This window comes from Rattus norvegicus, chromosome 3 (assembly GCF_036323735.1).
Source record: "Rattus norvegicus strain BN/NHsdMcwi chromosome 3, GRCr8, whole genome shotgun sequence".
Classification (NCBI taxonomy): Eukaryota; Metazoa; Chordata; class Mammalia; order Rodentia; family Muridae; genus Rattus; species Rattus norvegicus.
In genome coordinates, this window is record NC_086021.1 from 67556586 (window position 1) to 67575851 (window position 19266).

Sequence of the window (19266 nt, forward strand, 5' to 3'; positions counted from 1 at the left end):
AGAGTTTGCTCCAATGACCTACAGAATATTGATGGGTGAAGGCTACACTCAGAGGCATACTAACATTTAAAAGACAATCACAATGGCACAGAATACAAAAAGCTACACACACTTTCCTTCGTGTGGCCCGCTAGGTCCTTGTTATCAGATGACTTACTTCTCCAGGCATCTCCAAATTTTGCATACACTTGACCAACTCCCACATGCGTCTTTACTTTATCAAGACCAGAAGAAATGTGATCTTCACACTCTGGATTATCTATTTACTAAGCTATTATTGTCCATCAAAGATGTTGACTCATATCTGATGCCTCTATTAGCTCTCCCAGCCACAATTAACCATGTTTCTTCCTGATGTTGTGCACAAGTATATCTCTTCAGAAATCATTGTTTTTCTACATTCTTCCCCTAAATGAAAGTCAAATCTTGGGCTGTTTCACCCTTTTATCCATGAAGAACCTAGCATGAGGGCTGGGGATATGATTTGTCAAGGTAGAACTCTATCATGCAAAACTGGGGAAAGTAGTGTATGTTTGTCGTCCCACCACTTGGAAGGTAGATTCAGGAAGATTAGGAGTTCCAGGTCATTCTCAGATATATTGGTAGTTGAAAGGTAATCTGGAATGCATGAGATTATGTCAGAAAAAAATTGCTTAACATGGACCTAGTTGAGATATAATGATAATTTATGAGGATGAAGAAATGGATATCAGAGACCAGATGTATGCGTTAACAAGAGTGGAATGTCCCAAGCTGGAAGGACCAATATACAGAGGAACATAGCATTGTGGCTTAAACACCTTGTTTCGTCCAACCTTCTTGGGTCTACTCAGGCATGGACTGAATTGGCAAGCCACTCATTGCTTTCTTCTTTAAAATGTGCTCTTACAAGCATGCTTCATGGTCATGGCCATGCGAGAGAGTCAGCAGTGCAGGGAATATAAAATACGATTTCTTTTGATGGCATTTACACAATCAGATATGGTAAGCGGCTCTTATTGGAGGACTCTGGGTTGTTATAAATGTACTTCTGGGTGATGAGTAGGTTTTCAGGTCAGCCCATGTAGAGGATTCTCTACCAAAGTAATACCTAACCGTGTTCCGTAAGTGAAATGGAAAGTTTTAGTTATGCTTACTCAGAGCCTCAAGAAAAAAATAATAAAATGCTAATGATTATATGTGATTTGCTTAAAATGAAACTCTGTCAAAGATCTACTTTAGGAATTTCACAACAGTGGATAGTACAAAAGGTCTTATCTGAAATATTTCCCTATAAAATATTCTGCTGAATCCCACCCTGCTGAGATATTTAACATTTGATAGTTTTGAGAAGCAGCAAATGGCTTGAAAGAACAACTTTCTCCAAATTCCTCAGAGCCCTTCATCTGGTCAGTGAGCTGGGAGTTGAGCTGGATTCTGCAGATTTCCTTTCAGTGCTGGGTTTTATCCCCTCCATCGTGTGCAGGCCTCGCTCACAGAGGGTAGCCAAGACAATAACCAAGCAAAACCGGATGCAAATTGACTTGCACATGTACACATTCAGACCAAAAAGTGAAGCACGGAGGCTTCTTTAAGGGGCAACAATAATAATTCATGATGGGCGGATGTAATTAATTATCATAATTCATGATGGGCAAACTAACTCTCCCCAATATTTCTCTAGAGTGACTAATGACTTCATTGCCTATAGTGAATAACTTCTGCCACTCATTTCTGAGTTTATTGTTAATAAACCCTGACAGGTGGGGGAGTGTCATGTCCATGACCAACAGGTAGGGAGCCAAATAATGCTTCCTTTCAAATTATACTCAACTCACATTGGGTCTCCAGGGATACTTTGGTTTTCCCCAAAAACAAAAACGCCTAACAGCTCTGTTAGGTTCACACTGCTCCAGATAAATAGTAAGCAACTTTCATACCAAAAGTTCCTATCATGTCAACCCTTAGCTCAGATTTTTATGGAAATGAAATACAAAACATAAAATAAATATTAAATCCAAAATCAGAGAGGTAAGCAAGCCTTTGAAGGGCATAGTGTGTTTCAATACGCTATACTTTAGTATTAAAAACCAAGTGAAATGTGTCAATTATGGATTCATTTGCTACACAAAGAAGAAAATTAAATCAGGAAAAAAAGGAACAAACACTTAAAACCACCACTTCAAAGCTGATATTATCCAAATTGACTGTTTCTATTGACAGATTAAATTATGTTGCAACATTGACATTTCGTGAAAAAAAAAAAAAAAACCCTTCTGAGCGAACACTTTTCGAAAATGAGGATTGCCGAACTGAGTAACAGGCAGAGAACACATAAAACAACTCACCCATCCCCATATGGCTATTCTTCCTTCATCAATGAAACCCATTTCTATGAATTTTCTGAAGTGAAAGAAACAAATTTTTAGAATTTTAATTGTGTACACATGACATTTACTTCATTACACAAGCATATTTAATCCAAAGCTTTAATAGAAACGCTTCATCTCTTTGTTTAGACAAATGCATAATAAGGCTGGATTTACAAACAGCTAAAATAATAGTGTCGTGTTTTCTGCAGAGGATAAAAGGCTCATCTTAGACTCCACTCTTCATCCTTAGTGATCCCAGTGTCCTCAGGCCCAGTGTTTGAATCTTGTCAGTTAGCAAAGCCTGTCCCCAGATTACCTCGTTAGAATACAGTGGCATCACTACTAGTACCAAATTTCTAAATCCTTGGGCCTTGGAAAGGGTTTTTGTTTCACTGCCCATTCAATTTTTATTAAATTTGTATCACTTTATTTGCATAGTTGTTGATAACCATCATTTTGATTCTAGGTCCTATTCAATGAAAAATCTATTCTTGCTGTTCATAAATAGGAGCCCCCCTCCCCAATTTACTATGGTATGAACAACTAACTATATCTACATGTATCCTTTTAAAAAAATGTTGAAACGATTTGCTCAGCTCCATCACATTTCTAAAACGTTTTCAAAACAATTTATTTCTTTAGGAATAACAGACTATAATAAAAACAACCTTTAAGACTCCCGGGAAGCTTCCAAAGCAATGTTTGCCGTTCGTTTATACCTCAATTCTCTAGTATTCTAGAGAAAATGAGACTCACTGGGAGAGTGGGTTAAGAGCCCCAAGAAAACTTTATAGGGATCAGAAGCAAGAAAGAAGGGGTGACTGAGTGAGTGGGCCCTGGAGAACACCACATTAGGGAGATGGAAGGGAGGGACCCAGGGAGGCGTGGCCCCCAAAACACATTGGTGTGGCCTCTGCTTTCTGTTTATGCCTTTCTTGTCAGTTTTCTGGAAGTAGAACATGCGTGTCTCTTTTGTTAGTGGAATAATGGAATTTCTTCTTTTCTTTTGTTGTTCTGGGAATTGAACCCAGGTCCTTAGGTTTACTATACTAATGCTCTACCTCTGAGCCCTTTTTGCCAGCTCTGTAGAATTACTTAAAGGGATTTTATAGCAACCATTTCGCTCATTGCATCGACTCAGCATGCACGTTTCTGACGCATTGAGGAGTTGGGCAAATGCCCGGGACAAACAGATGGGAAGAGGCCCCGTTAGTCACAGCTTACCCGACACGAATTCTGAAGGACACTGAGTGTACAGGGAAGAAACGGAGTAGCAAATGGAAAATTGCTACCTGTGTGGAAGCAGATCAAGGGAAAGCGAGCAAACGTGCCGAGAACGTGGCCCTTCGGCCATTCTCCCACACATTTCAAAATCAAAATGGGAGACGAGGAGGTTCGCTTTCTTGTTAAAAGATAGTCTCACTACTGGTGTTGGAAGACAGTTCTGAGCCATAAAATCGGTCATGATTTTATGATCTCCTAGAAGCTAACAATCATACTGCCTTACATCTGGGGCACAAAGCAAATAACAGGTGATGCACAGAAACAGGAAATTCTTATCGGCTCCCTGGCTAGGTTTATTCTGAAAGGATGACATTTGCAGGAAATGATAGTTTAGTGGTTAACATGGAAACGACACATTAACACTTAACGTGGCAGGACTAGGTTAAAGGTTAGCTAGATAAAACAAGCCTTCTGAGATCAACAAGGCTCTATAAACTTCATCCTCAAAATCTGGAAAGCTTCCTGGAAGGTGAGTTATCAGAAACTACTGATAATATGGTTTAATCAACACAGTAAAGTAATACGTGAAAAAGGTATTTTTTTTTTTAAATATCAGAGGTTAAACTGAACTTCATATATCCTTCCCATTTTAAAACAAATGACTCTGGGTTAAGATCATCTTGAATCCTACTAACTGATTACGCTATTTGAGTTTTCTTTTTGACACTATTAAGAATGATAATATATATTTTTTCTCTTAAAATTTTTCATCATTAACCCTTAAATCACATAAAATTAAGACTTCGGGACTATATAAAATGCTGACTATACTCCAAATGAGTGGAGCTGATAATCTCTGAAAATTTGTGATTGTCTAAAATGTGGCATTTTCCAAGAAGCCTGAAGAAACCGTGTTCCCGTTCCTCCAGCGCTTGTGAACTTGCTACCATCTGTTCCTTATGAGATTCTCATGCACGGGCGGGCTATAAGGTGATATTGGTCTCCTATTCCTCTGTTTTCCACTTGGTTTGCATTTATTAGCTTGGCTTGACCAGTACTTACTGCTGTTTCAAACTCACACACACAGTTTTCTGTTGACACATAGAAAATCACCTATATAAAAAATTTTAAGAGATTCAGGGAAAACAATTTCATTTCTGGGTTGATTCGAGAGTGACAGTCTTCAGGTTAGGTGTTTGCTATCTGATTCCTAAAAGGTCAAGTTGGGAGACAGGGAGTTGAATCATTCTCGATATCATCCTATTTTTTTTCCTTTTTAGCCTTTCCTTTCGGGAAGAGCTGGATCCTTAGGTCTCTTTTACATGTCCATGTAACAGAGATTTCAAACAAAGCTAGGGCCAGCCGAGGGACTCTGCACCGTCGCATGTGTTGCTTGAATGGGCCTTGCAGCCACTCTGTGACCTTTGCTCTACAAGAGGCATGTTAAAAATCCCATCTAACAGTAATGCCTCCCCTTAAAGCACCCTTAGATTTTAAATGCATGGAAAACAAGGGCTGCCAGTTTGCACTGCTTTGTACGGAATGTAATATGGTGACACACAATGAAACGTGGCATGCACTGTTAAGTGGCTGAGCACGTGGGTATGCTTGCCCTACATCAGGAAAGCATTCTCCAGATAACATACTAGAAAATAAAGGTTCAGGGAAAGTAATGGCCACCAGTTATTACCTCTGTTACATCTGCAAGCAAGTACCAAAGACAAGTTAGTGTTACTGCAAAATTGATACAAGATAGGATTTAAGGCCAGAAATAACAATTTTCGTTAAGGTCCTTACATGGGCTTCAGATCTATACTTTTACTTCATTCAACAGAGTAAATTAAGAATTCATTATTTGTGATGGTAAATCAGTGGTTTAAATGGCATGACATAGTTTATTGTTAGTAGGCTGTATAATTATGATTGTTTTAAGCCAAAGATAAAACAAACTGCCCTATAGTTCTATCAACCTTAGAAGACATTTAAAGACATGATTTATAATTTTTTATCTACAAGCTCTTGCAACATCTTTGGTTTATATTTCCTTGGTGTTTTTATAGTTTAAGTATGAACAGACAAGACCCAAGTTGTACCTCTAGCAAAACACCCAAAGACTTAAAGCTGCAAGGCTGACGAATGTGTTCTACTCTTCACTGGACACATCAAAGTCCAGAAAAACTAAGCAGAGAATTTAGCTCAGTAGGTTAAGTGGTTGCTTAACACTTACAAGGTCCTAGACTTGCCTTCTAACACAGCCGAAACAAAAACAAAAACAGAATACAAAATCCTCTGTTGCCCCAGTGGAGTTCATCTTAAATCATTTCTTCACTGGACAAAATTCTTCCAAATAAATTGATAGCAAAAATATCAAGTCTGGATCAGCAAAGATCACGTAGCCTCCGAGAAGTGAGGGATTAATTATAAGTTTCGATGTTGCATAACAATGTAGTCATTAATTTATTGTCTTTTATTAAAATTCACTGCTCCACTTGAACACATTGTGTCTGTGGGTAAGTGGCCACTCACTAAATGAAATAAACATCAGAGTGTATGAGTCATGACTGCCTTTCTAGTCCTAAAATCAGTTACATATGAATCTAAATGTTTCTGCTTTGACTAGAGTCAGAAATATAATAAACAATATCCCTTACACATGCTGTCTGGACCTTTTCCATATGTGTTAAATTAAATCTCTTTTGTATATGTTGATCAGTATTGCTAAGATCAATGACACTGAGGGGGATAAGAGATATTGTACTAAGTTTTATTTAAAATTGATCTTTGTTGCCTTTAGCTGTTACATGTGCAAAATCATCTATAGTTACAATGCAACCAGTCAGCAAGCCTTTAGCATTCAGACTGGTAAACTCGGATTCACTGGCTTCACCTCCTCACTCTATAGGAATAGGAGTCTGGGGCAACCGTGTATACTGTCCCTAGTGCAGTAGAGTTTTATTGACAACATTGTTTTAGATCCCAACAAGATGATGGGTCCGTTAACTCTGGTTAGAAATATAGCTGGGAAAAAAAAAAGAAATTAGATCTGCCTTCCTTCTAAATGTTTTCAGAATATTTCATCCATTATATGAAAGCAGGATCCTTTTGACAAAAGGAACATAGGCATCTGTTCTTATGGTAGCATGGTAAAATATGACAGCAAGATTATTCACAAATCAACTTCCAGCACCTAGGACATGCCGTGCCGAAGACAACCTGAACCAATTCTGAAGAGGAAGACTGACAATTGACTACATTAAGCTATTCGATTTATTGAAGGCCATCACTAAAGTTACATAATCATTTTTCTTTTCGTTTTTCAATTGTGGGCCATGGTAATCAATAAAAGTTCGGTTGTAAAGTCTTGGCTCTACCAAACATTTTTCTTCACCATTATCAGCCCCTTTCCATGAACAACTTTCCCAATATTTGACCCAAAAGATCCCTTTAAAACTAATAATAATTTTCTACCAAGTCAGTGAGTCAGAGCAAAAAAAGAATGAAGTCATTAGGGACAGTAAACATGACTGAAAGTAGGGCTCGGTGGCAGGATACACCCACCATATTCAGGGGCACCTGTAGGATCTAAGGTAGTGATGCCACACTTGTTGTGTGTGGACAGTTTATTGAAAAGGTGCTCACCTGACAGCTGTGAGCTGGTCCTCAACTTCATACACACCCAGCTTTCGATACACGGCATGCAGGAATTTGTCACCTTGGAAAGCAGTGCCCCGGCCATCTACCAAGGCAACGACTATCCCCTCCTTACTTGCAAGATAAGTTATCCAATTAACAGAGAATACAGACTTTACACTCTGGCTGCAGGGACCACCATACCTAAAGGAAAATAAAAATTAATTAATTTAAAAATAAAAAATTGATTATTTAAAAAAAATAAAATCCATTTTTCTCAGCAGCCTAGCATGGATTTCAACAGTTCCCAGTCCCACTATGTGATAAAAATTTCAATATCAATAACATTAGAACTGGTTCTAAATCAAGAAGAGACCAGGCTTTTCCCAGAGGTTTGCTACAAGGAAGTTGTTTTGGGACACAGCCTCTCCTATTCCCCAAAACGGATACATCTAGGGTTGGCATTTCAAGGAATATGTGTGGGTTTTTCGTCATTTCTGCCACCTGCCACTTGCTAAAAGCAGACATAAGATATACTAAAAAAAATGCATGGTGTTTTAAGCAAATTGTGTGTAGGTCAGCCCTGATTTTGGGTGTGATTCCACTAAATGTATTCCATTCCTTTATTTCGTTTCTAACTCAATTACATAAGATGTTAAGATGATTTACACTATTTTTTTTTGGCTGCAATCTCTCTATCTCAAAGGTATTCTGACACATTCGGCAATTTGCCATCCCAAGGAAATTCAGCACAGCAAACGCAGGCAAGTCCATCTCAAATCTCAAAACTTCCTTGATCTATTTTAAATAGCCATATTTTATTTACTCTGATTAGTTGGGGGAATATATAAAAACAGCATCAATAGGAACTGTTACCAAGGAGAATGGTTCATTCTATTTCATAAATGTGTGTTCCATCCAACATATTTTCAGTAAATAGCTTTTACACTACACAAAATATTACATACACTTGAATTAGCAGAGGGTACTTCTTTGATCTGTCAAACTGAGGAGGAAGAATCATCTTGTACCAGAAAGCTTTGAAAACAGAAAAAGGGAAAATAATTACTCCATCACATGCATGTTATTTTCTTTAACACTGTGCACTACAAAAGCAACCCAGGAAATCATTAAGGACTAAGAACGTATTTTCAACAGACCCTATTACCTCGTTCAGGTCTAATTTGCAAATGACTATAAATCCTCAAAATACTTGCTTGCTCTACAAGCATCTATTCTAAAATTAAAATTAGATAATCTCTCTTTTTTTTTAAAAAATGTCAATGTAGAGAGGGAGCTATGGAAAAGTAGACGTTCAACTGTATTTATAATCACAGTAAAATGTTTAACAAAACTGAATATTGTCAGGGAAAGGTTATTTTAAATGAGAGCTTACATCATATGGCTTGGACTATGACGTTAACTCAGTAATTTGTTTTAGGCAAGCCAAGTGTTCACCTTCACATCTGTAAGTGAGACGTTTTTAGAATATCTTACTCATTCCACCGTCTTCAAGCTTCTTAATTTCCACTGCAGGCAGCTGGATGTTTCTCAGAGCGTTCTCCAGTTCTTTGTTCTCTTCTAATACTTGTATTTCTTTGTAAAAAAAAAAAAGAATATAATGTTCATCTTCAGTTCATACTAATAAATAAATAATTTTACATAAATAATTTCTTTCATGAAATTCCTTTGGCTTGTACGGGTGACAACGATGTGACTGAATAAGGGTCTGTTATGGTCCTTCTCAGTGGCAGTCATGATGCGGCCAGCAGTAGAGATGCCGGAGTGTGAGGACTTCACATCTGACCAGTGTCCTCATAGCCCCTAACACCTTTAGCATTTTAAGCTACAATGCTTATTTGACCATCTTGTCCCCTATCTGACTGCAGTTTTTCATTTTGAAGCCATGAGGCTGAATAGGTGACATTTCTTTAAGAGTTGAGCAAAAGGGAGAAATTCAGCCTCTGGATAATTGACCCCTCTCAGGGAAAGGGTAACACAACTGCAAGCCTAAGTGTTTCAGGATGAGGAGTTAAATATTGCTTCTGAGATTTTTATATTCGTATCTTGACCTTTCCTTGTTATATCGGATTAACCTAGACACACAGTATTGTGCCTCGTGTCTGAAAAAAAAATCTAAAAGCTGCTGTTCACAGTAAGGAGTGGTGGCTCCTGCCTAAAATTCCGGTCCTTGGAGATTGAGAAGGAAGGAACTTCGCAAGTTCAAGACCAGCTTGCTTTACATTGTGAACTCAAGATTAGCCCAGTTGAAAGTCTAAGACCCTCCCTCAGAACAAAACAAAAGCTACTCTTGATACGGAGCTCAGCGATATTTCACACTTTCAATGTTTCAAACTGAATAAATCAGTTGATCCACTGAGTGTTATAGATTGGCAATACATGTAAATGGGTTTATATTAAGAAAGCTCTTTGAAATAAGTTTTAATTTGATACTAACATCTTCATGAAAAAAATTAGTCTTTCATACAATATGTAGAGTTAGATCTTTTTTTTTTCTGTGAAAGGGAGAAGTAGATGACTTGTGAGATATGGTAATTGCTACAAAATAAATCCTGAAGATTTTGTTTACATTCATCTCTTTGAAAAGCGGTCACTGAAGACAGTGAACTGGAGACTTATAACTACTCTGTTTGCCAAACCACTTCCCAGAGAGCTCTGTTTTCATATGCTCATGGCATTTTGCTCCAAAATGTGTTATATTTAATCTTAGCACACGTAGGAAAGCTTTGGATATGATTTATACAAAAGACATAATAAGTTTCACGTTAGCTTTGGGTAACCCATCAGAAAAGAAATACGCGTGACACACTACACGTTAGGACTCACAAAAATCAAACGCACACATCTAAGTGAAATCTAGCTACTGCCTGCCCTCGTGTGGAGTCTGTATGTGGCGTTCCCTCAGAAATGAATCCTGTCAGAGGTCAGAATGTAGAGCGTGGTAATGGACCCATGATTGATATTCTTGTTACCTGACCACATAAACTGGAAATGGAAGGTGTTATCATGTTGTACGATTTTTAACTTTATGGCTATTCTCTTGCTAATTAATGAACCTTCAAGTTTTATGACTGAACGAAGTACCAGGCTTGCTTGAAAAACCTAATCAATGCCTCTGTAGTTCTGTTCTCCGGAAGAGAGAGCACAAAGTTGCCCTACTTCTTAAAGTACAAGTAGAACTTCCTAGAGCTATGGTAAGAGAGGTGGCAACTGGACTTTTCTGTGGAGCTGTGCTTTAGAAGTTGTCATGTTGTAAGGGGTGATATGGTTCACCATATACTTTCTTCCCTTTGCTAATCTTTCTAGTCTCACTGCTCCCCTACTGAGGGTCTGGTAAAAGATATGAAGCACATAGTCCATATGTTCATACATACCTTATTATGACAAATCTCAACTGAACTTTAAAAGTTATTGGTCTTATATTCAGTTTTTGTTTAAGTCCTACTAAAGTGATGTATTTCATATTAATTAAATTTTGTAAAGAATCTGTGGTGAAACTGATAAGTGAGGTCATACGGTTGCTTAGTTTAATGAGGACCTGTAATGCCCAAAGCAACTGAGCTTCAGACGGGCCCTCAATATTAAGTGCCAACTCTTCTGGGTTTCCATAGTATCTGGTTCAAGCATAATCCACTGCTTTCAAATGATTCTCTTCTTTGCATGGAAATGAAACATACTGTTTTCTTTAGGGCTTTCGAACTTTCATGAAACCACCATTGTCTCCTCATCCTTTCCCACCATAGGAGATTAATCTCTTCATGTATTTCTGAACCCTATCTCCTCCCACCTTTCAGGGACTTTCTTATTCTATCTCTTGGGGCTTGGACAGTACAGGATATGTATATAGCCAGACTAGTCTTCATCTTCTGATGCCCTTTTTCTACTTCTCAGTGTTGGTATTGCAGATGTGTGTTATGTTCTACACCTAGCATTCTGCAATCTTGTTCAGCCTCATAATTTCTTCAGTCAACGTTCAACAAATATGTATCGTCTTACAGAACAGTATCTATTCCCAGCTAGTAGCCAACCTTTCTTCTCTCTTCACAGACAAATGCACTAGAAGTACTGGTGGCTTTGTCAAAACAAACAAACTCCCATTAATTTCCTACGCAGGTCCTACCTTGCTTTAATCTTGTCGCCTCCACCCCTGTCTTCTAGAACCTGCTCTAAAAAGTGCTCACTTTTTAAATTTACCATCTCATTCACTTCTAAGGCCATTGATACCAAGTTGTCCATAAGTTAACAGCATCTTGATGGTAATCTTCAGTACAACTGCTATTTTGACATTCAGATCCCCAAACCGGGTCACTGTAGGCCAACGAGTTCCATCCAAATATCCTATCAGTATGTTAAACAAATGTCACCATCTCCTCAAAGTTCTGTTCTCTACAGTGAGTACTTTGTGAGTAAAAGCAACCATTTCAGTCCACCAACCAAGCCAGTCATCTGAATAGTATCAATTTCTTTCCTATCCAAGAATCTCAGGTTTGAAGAATGCCATTAGGATACATTTCTTACCTGACATAACCCAGATAGGGGCTTTCCCTGTGTGCCTTTCTGTTTCCTGTATATCCTGTATTTCCTTTCTCTTAGCACTGAATTTCATTTTCTCATTGTTGCCTGCTCATACATTTGCATCACCCAGTAATCTCTAATCTCTTCAAGGGTAGGAATAAATACCCAATCTGGTCTCCATCGTTTTAGAGAAATAGTACTACAATGGATGGCCTAATTTAGTAAATGCTCAAAAAAATATTTGCTGAGTGAAGATTGGTGACAGCAAATGAAAAGGACAGTGGGTTTAAAAACAACTTAAAAGAAACATAATGCACAGCATTTGATATAAAATAACTAGATAAAGTTAGATCTTTATCAAGAGTATAGATTGCCAAGCACAATTTAAAATCTACCTGATTGGAAGACCTAAGAATTTATATTTGTGGTAAGCATATGGTATGGTTTAAATATGAATGTTTCCCATTAGGCTCCTGTGTTTGGGTGCTTGCTTTCCAGTTGCTGGCACTGTTTTTGGAAGGTTCTAGAACCTTTAGGAGGTAGAGGCTTTCAAGAAGTAAGTTACTGAGAGACTGATCTACTTTGTCTCATTCTTGTATTATTTCTCTTCCCTGACTGCAGGCAAACCCCTGCCATTGTGCCTTCCAACCACAAAGACCCAGATACCCTCAAGCTGCCTTCTTCCCAGAGATTTGATTGGAAGAATGAGAAAAATATCAAATGCAGTGTAAACGAATACTGTTTCATTAGACAAGTTGGTGGATCTGTTCTCTAAAGGAATTTGAGTCATTTCTTGAATTAGAAAATATAAAAATATATATGATGTACACGGAGAGTGGTGTAATAAAACTTCAAAAGCATTAAAAAGATTAGTATCTGCCTGGAATATAATAAGAACATCAAGAAAAAAATTCTAGGATATAGAAATTCATGTTATGGGGGAAAGGAAGTTGAGTTATATTTCAGAGTGGTGATAAAATGAACTTTAAATATCTATGGAGATTCTATTAAAACAGAAATTCAGGACTTGAAAGTAGTGTTGCTTTGAAATGTCCTCTCAGTGTTGAATATGTCTTATGAACAAACTTAACCTATTTTTCAGGGCACTTCCTATTAGAATCAAGGTTAAAACAACTTCAAAATGAAACTAAATCCACTGTCCTACTTCAGAATCCTGGCCCTAGACAGAGTCTGTGGCCTTTTCTTCATGACTTCATTTTCACCTACTCTGGATCCATTAAACTGACACAAAACTAATCCCCAAGTAGTGTCCCGATGTGTTAGCCAACTGTCCAGGGACAGCTGTAGACCTCAGTGCTGAAGGCAGGAAGCATTCCCTTAACCCACACCACTCCTGTTCTCCAGCAACTCCAATCTGCTTGTGTTGTTTAATGGCCAATCAGAGGATAATGCGGAACCAGCAGGAAAAACACAAGAAAATTAAATACTCGGATTACTCTGATCAGAGCAAAAATGGCCATCTTTGAAGTGTAAACCATTTTAGGCACTGTTGCAAATTCAAGGTAGAGGCGAGCTATGAAGACAACAGTCAAAAGTGGAACAAGGTATCCGGAAATTCCAGGGCGTTCATACATGGCAACAATGTGATACAGTTGTCAATGCAAAACAAACAAAAGAGCTGGAATGATAATCACCCTCTGCTCCCAACCGAATCCAAGAGGTAAGAAGCCATGTCTAGAATTTTTTGCCAGTGTGGGGTGATAAAAAGAAAAAAAATAAACCCTCCTCCTAGAAAAGCAGGAATTCTTTTTTGAGGAGAAAGAAGATGTACGGATATGCTTTCATTCTGATTCTAATCTTCTCTGGTTTTAGAAAGCCAGGGGGGATGAAAGACTCGATCTCTATGGTGTGATTTCTGTTATGTCATGGCCCCACTGCCAAGAAGTACTTGTGGTTGGGTTTAAAGCAAACAATATCTCAAACTGAGGAATAATGAACTTTATGACAACAACATGGTATCGAGGATTCACCTCGTCAAGGGTGGCTAACTAACCTGCCCTCTGAAAGGGCTCATGATAGAGAACTCAGAGTATTCTAGATGCAAGAGAGTACCTTGGTCTGTGCGGCCATCATGGAGGGTGGAAATCGGGAGGCCAGGGCCTGTGGGCAGAACAGAAACAAGAAAGTGACTACGGTTAGGAATAACAGTTCACTGTCAGCCAGGACTGTGTGTAGTATCTATGACTCATGCCAAAAAACACATCTTTTAACTCTTTGCTGTCCTTATGTACTATTGTTTTTTTTTGTTTTTGTTTTTGTTTTTGTTTTGTTTTGTTTTGTTTTGTTTTGTTTTACCTTAGAGAAGCAGGCCTTTTAAGTTCCATTTAAACCACACATATCAGGTCAAAGCCCAATGAAAGAACAGAAGTGCGAGAAGCCTTACCTGCACCGTAGCTTTTCCAGGAGTGAACCTTCATGGTTAGAACCTAATTAGCCATGCACAAAGGCCTCAGAAGCTGCAGGCTGCCTTCTAGGAAGTTCTCACACTCACTGGACAAGTTCTAGCTGTATGTTTATTTTTAAGTAACCTTCACCAGTACCTAGATTGTGTCTCATTTGTCGAATGTTCGGTTTGTTTTGGTGGATAAAAGCTAACATCTTTTATCCAATGACATGCTCAGATAAATTTTTATCTAAGGCTTCCTTTTCCAATACACTATTTTAAGTCATGTTTCGGGGGTTAGTAAGTTATGGTAGGAGGAAGGTGGTACTGAGATGTTACTTGAGGGATTAAAGAAGGAAGGATGGGGTCATGAGGGCTGGTGGGGTGTAGGGTTTGTCACAGAGATTCTAGCTAAGAAGCTAGAGAGTCTGAAGAATTGTCACAGTGGGGCAACAGATAGGATTTTATCCTCCAGCATGGAGCACAGTGCTGTCTGTTACTACATCAACCTCCACAGACTTGAGGACTTGGGACGTAAACTGTCGGCAGCTACCACCACCTTTTGTAATGAGTGATTGATAAATTAGTCCTCAAGATGGCTGCTCTCTATCCAGAAGGGCACTGCCTACAATGTATCACAACGTTCAGAAACTGGCTGTTTTGATGAGGTGTCCATAGATAAACAAATGCCATTACTCGTCTAAAATACAGAATAATCTAATACCCAGACTACTTTTAAAGAGTACATTGACCAAGGGACTCAGTGCAGTAAAAGGCAACATGTATAGAGGTTGGGATAGATGCTTTTGCCATTCCTAATATTTTCTTCTACCTCCAGGGAGCCCTGCAAGAATTGTGCCATTGGACCCAAATAAAGCAGAAGAAGGACTTCTCAGCGTTCTAAGGAGAACTGCTTATGAATGGGGCTTTCTGGCTTGCTCCTGGCAGCCTTCTCCCTGTGGAAAACATTCTTCTGATTTATTCCTTAGAGCTTTAAGTGCCAAGCCCCATGGGCAAATCCTGCAAGTATAAGGGTACCCACGTTTGTAAAAACGTCCTTGTGGGCTGCAATGTTGGAAGGCACACAACTTCCCTTCACCACATTTTCCAACTAGCCTTTATAAATAATAAAGCTAATATTTTTATTTCCTGCCTTACTTCTTATTATGACCTGGGGATAGAAGAAAGTGATCCTTCTTTGGCTTTCTCAGAAACCAGCAGCCCGTCTGGGACACTTGAGAGTGTTTAGAGACTGCAAGTGAAAAGCTTTTCCTCAGAGTCAATGTTTCCTCAAAGTTTTCAAAAGGGGCACACATGCATTTCACATTTGGGGCCAGAATCTAAGGAGACAAGGCTGTTTAAGTCTCTAGGCTTTAATCTATTAACATCCACCATATGGGCTTTCATAGGTAAATGTTCTTAGTAGTGGAAACCTGCATCTCTTCTTATCTTAAATTAAGAAACAAAGTAACGACAGAGTGCCCATGACACAGCAGGATGAGGACATGGCCCTAGAGATGCAGCATCGGTCCCTAAAATTCTCATTTCTGTACTGTTTTTGTTCTATCTGTGTTACGGATATGATTTTTACCTGCATTCTTGTCTTCCAGGGCTCAACAGTCCTTTGGAGAGTTTGAAAGTTACATAACGAGGCGTTACTCTTACCCCTAAAGGGAAAGATTTCAAGGTTTTTCCTATGATGGCGGAGTGACTCATTTTACTGGAGCTTCAAAAACACCAGACGATGTGATGCTTCCCACACAGTGTATTTTTTGCTAAATGGGAAATTACCATACTGCCGAGGAAGGGTGAGTGGTAGAAAAGTCAGGCGATTCCAGTTCTAGAAAGGACTCTCCCACCAACTTTTGATGAGGGCTTAGTCTTTGGTTCCTTATCTATACTTCAGGGAACATTTAGCCTCAAGTAGACACTAGAGCGAGGCGATATGAAATGTGTTAGCATGCTTTTCCAGAGAGCTATAGCATTACTCAAACATAGAGTATGTAGCAGTAGAAATGCATGTATGTTAATGTGACCCTAGTGCCTTTATCAGCCAATGGAACAGCAAGAAACAACTATCTTGGTAGAGCTTTTAGATGCCAGCAATTCTTTCGAAGCTTCGCAATGCCTCTGTGTACTCTATTAGACACTCTTCTTACAGTCACAAATAGAATGACTAAAAAGAACAGCCCCGCCCAGCCTTCCAGGGGAGAGAAAGAGATAAACAGATGCCTAGGCATCCTTAGTTCAAGGATGCTGTATGCCTGACATGTAAGCTTTTGATACATGTTACGTAAATATAGAGTTTGGGTTGGGAAATGTTGCATATAACTTGGGAGGGACATTTAATGTTTACCTTTAAATGCCATAACCACAGTCAGCACATATGGCCACGAACAACAATCTCATGACATTTCAAAGATTTCACTGACCAAACATTTTACGAAAGTGTTGTTTCAAACTGACATCTTATGCCATATTGATGGGAGCATTCGGGTTAAAATGCTTATTCATGTCTACACAGTCAAATGAGTTGTGGCCGTAGTTCTAGAGACGGGTTGCTGGACTAAGGGAAGTGATATCATGATGGCCTTAATCTTTGTTCATGTCATGGGAAACCCACAGGAGGCCTCTGCATCTGAGTAGAGAGGTCAAAGGATGAACGGCTCCATTGTTGTCTAAGTCACCTACCTGAGCCAGAGTCGTTGATATCAGAAATAGGAGGGTGGTGCACACTTTGTTAAATTTCCTGCCCAGTATGCTACCCATACTCTAACTGGGGCTAACTAGGGTGAGAAGGCAATAATTATAGAACTGGAGATTCTACTGACCCCCCAGGTGTCACTGATTTCATTGGTTTGTAGCCTTATTTTAACCTGTATTCCTCATTATTTATTCAAGATAACGTGTGCACGAAATGAACTAATCTGCATAGCAGATCATTTGTGAATAAAACCACGGTCTAAACAACCAGAAAATTCTTACTGGGTCGTGCCACCGTGGTTCCTTTGTTAATATTTGAATGAGTTACTCAAAATATCTTCCGATTTTTAAGGAAGGATTGGATGACAAAGATTTGTTTTTTGCGTTCATTGAAACTAGGTTTGGATGAATAATCTGTCTTCATTGCATAGACTTCAGGTCTCTGGCCATGGCTCTTGATGTTTTCCCCACGAATAAGGTCAAAGCAGAACAACAACGTTTTCAGAGAGAACAATTCTGTTTTGATATCTCTCCTTCTGTGCTAATCTGGTAGATAGTGTCTGTATGTAACACCTCAGTGATGCGGACTAGAGACAGACAGCTCTGCTGCAGCCCTAGCTCTCGCCTAACAGAGGCATACACCTTAGCTGATCACTCAGTTTCCTCAAATGCAAAAGAGAGACTAACACCTTCCTATTCTTTTCCTTCCACAAGTCTTGGGCATTCAATAAGACTCTTATATATAACAAGTTCCCAGAAAAGGAAAAGACTGTAAGTAATTTGATGGAGTGACAAGGCTGATGACAGAGGCAACGGGGATGGCCATGCTTACGTCAGGTCCATCACCTACCGTAGCAGATGAGTGCATAGTATTTGGCTTTGTAGCTGAAACTTGCTGTGTAATATTGGCACCTTTCTTTCCTTAGATGGCAAGTAACACACTTCTTACTCGGAGGAGAGTTTCCAATGCTAATTCTAGAGGGGAATGAAAATAAAGCTAAGCTGAAATTTTGAGATTGTATTTATCAAAATGTACTACTCCATGTAAAGTGACTAATTTACATATTGACATCAAACCCACTCTATTTTTTCTGTTGCCAATATCATTTAAAGTAGAGGGGAATCACAGTGTTTTGATGTAGCTTGATGTTTGATCCATTTTTGCCTGAATAGGCACAAGCTTTGAGGGAGAAGCCCTCTGTGGTTTTCCTGAAATGGGAGAGCTATAGAACACTTGCAATGGGAGTGAGGTAGTCCGTGTTTTTATATCCATTAAATGCTTCTAAAATAGTTAGAGATCTCTCTGTGTCTCTCTCTGTCTCTGTCTCTGTCTCCATCCCTCCCTCCCTCCCTCCCCCCTTCTCTTTTTCTCTCCTTCCCCTACTCCAAGTCAAAACATACAAGACACTCTAGCAGAAGAATCCCTCTTCTTCTCTATATCTGGAAAAAGGACTTTAGTAATGAGCAAATTGGAAATAAGAAGATGCATTCTGCATTTTCCATTCTTTCAACAGGGCACATGGGCTTTTGGGAGCTCCGTCTAGGGAGGTTGCCTCCTCTGTCTCATTTAGGTCAAGCTACACTCCTCTACTCACATGAGCAGAACCCTCTGTGTGGCCCTGGAATGGAGTGATGAGTTTTAATAAATAATAGGCTTCTGTATATCTCATCCCACACTGCACCAGATTCCCCTTTTGGAAATACTGGATGGTACTCTGCCAAGGGTCAGGCTGTGTCAGAGCCCATTCTGGCTGCCAGGGTGAGTTTTCCCACCTCCAAAGTCTTCCTCTTATAGCTTCCTGAGATAGCCTTGAGCATGACACAGGGACTCTAGAGCTATTGTTGTCTGCAGAGGAGGATCCCCAATGGAAAGGTAAGTGTGTATCAGGGTGTGAACTGAGGACTGTAAATAAGAGGATATTTTTTCTTTCTTCTTACAGATTACATGTGGGAATTTTTGTGTGATTTTTGGAAATGTGAAGAAGAGAGTTAACAGTAATGGTTCAGAGAACAACATACCCATGTTCAAATCTCAGCCCCAATATTATATTGGCATATTAAAAGGAAATGCAATTACAGTGCAGGTCAGTTAAGATGCTATTTGGTTTACAGCAGAGCATGAACAATGTTAACCACAGTCTTTATTTCTATGTAGAGAGAACAGTCTTTTGGTTATTATTTCACTCATCAGCAGGACAGTTGGATTGAACATTGATAACTAATAGAGGGATGCAAGTGTCTATAGCAAAGTGAGCCCTAGTGGAAGCTCACTGCAAGAGTAAAAACAGTGTGAAGTCCTCACTACAAGAGTAAAAGCAGTGTGGCACAGCCACTGCTCAGTAAGTGCGTGTTAATAAATAAATAAGAGCCCTGAATTAACTCTGAACTTTTCAAGTATCTATAATTATGTAAAATTAT

At 39.1% G+C, this 19266-nt stretch overlaps 1 protein-coding gene across 3 annotated transcripts in view; it reads right to left on the reverse strand.

Annotated features, from left to right (window-relative positions):
* Nucleotides 1-19266, reverse strand: part of Fap (fibroblast activation protein, alpha) — a 68874-nt gene that overhangs the window by 9188 nt on the left and 40420 nt on the right. For all 3 annotated transcript variants that reach the window (XM_039104226.2, XM_039104225.2, NM_138850.1), the window contains 6 exon segments: nucleotides 17699-17823; nucleotides 13815-13862; nucleotides 8703-8801; nucleotides 8174-8243; nucleotides 7215-7409; nucleotides 2328-2382 (listed from right to left, as the gene is read on the reverse strand). In XM_039104226.2, coding sequence (XP_038960154.1) covers nucleotides 2328-2382; nucleotides 7215-7409; nucleotides 8174-8243; nucleotides 8703-8801; nucleotides 13815-13862; nucleotides 17699-17823 — 592 coding nt within the window.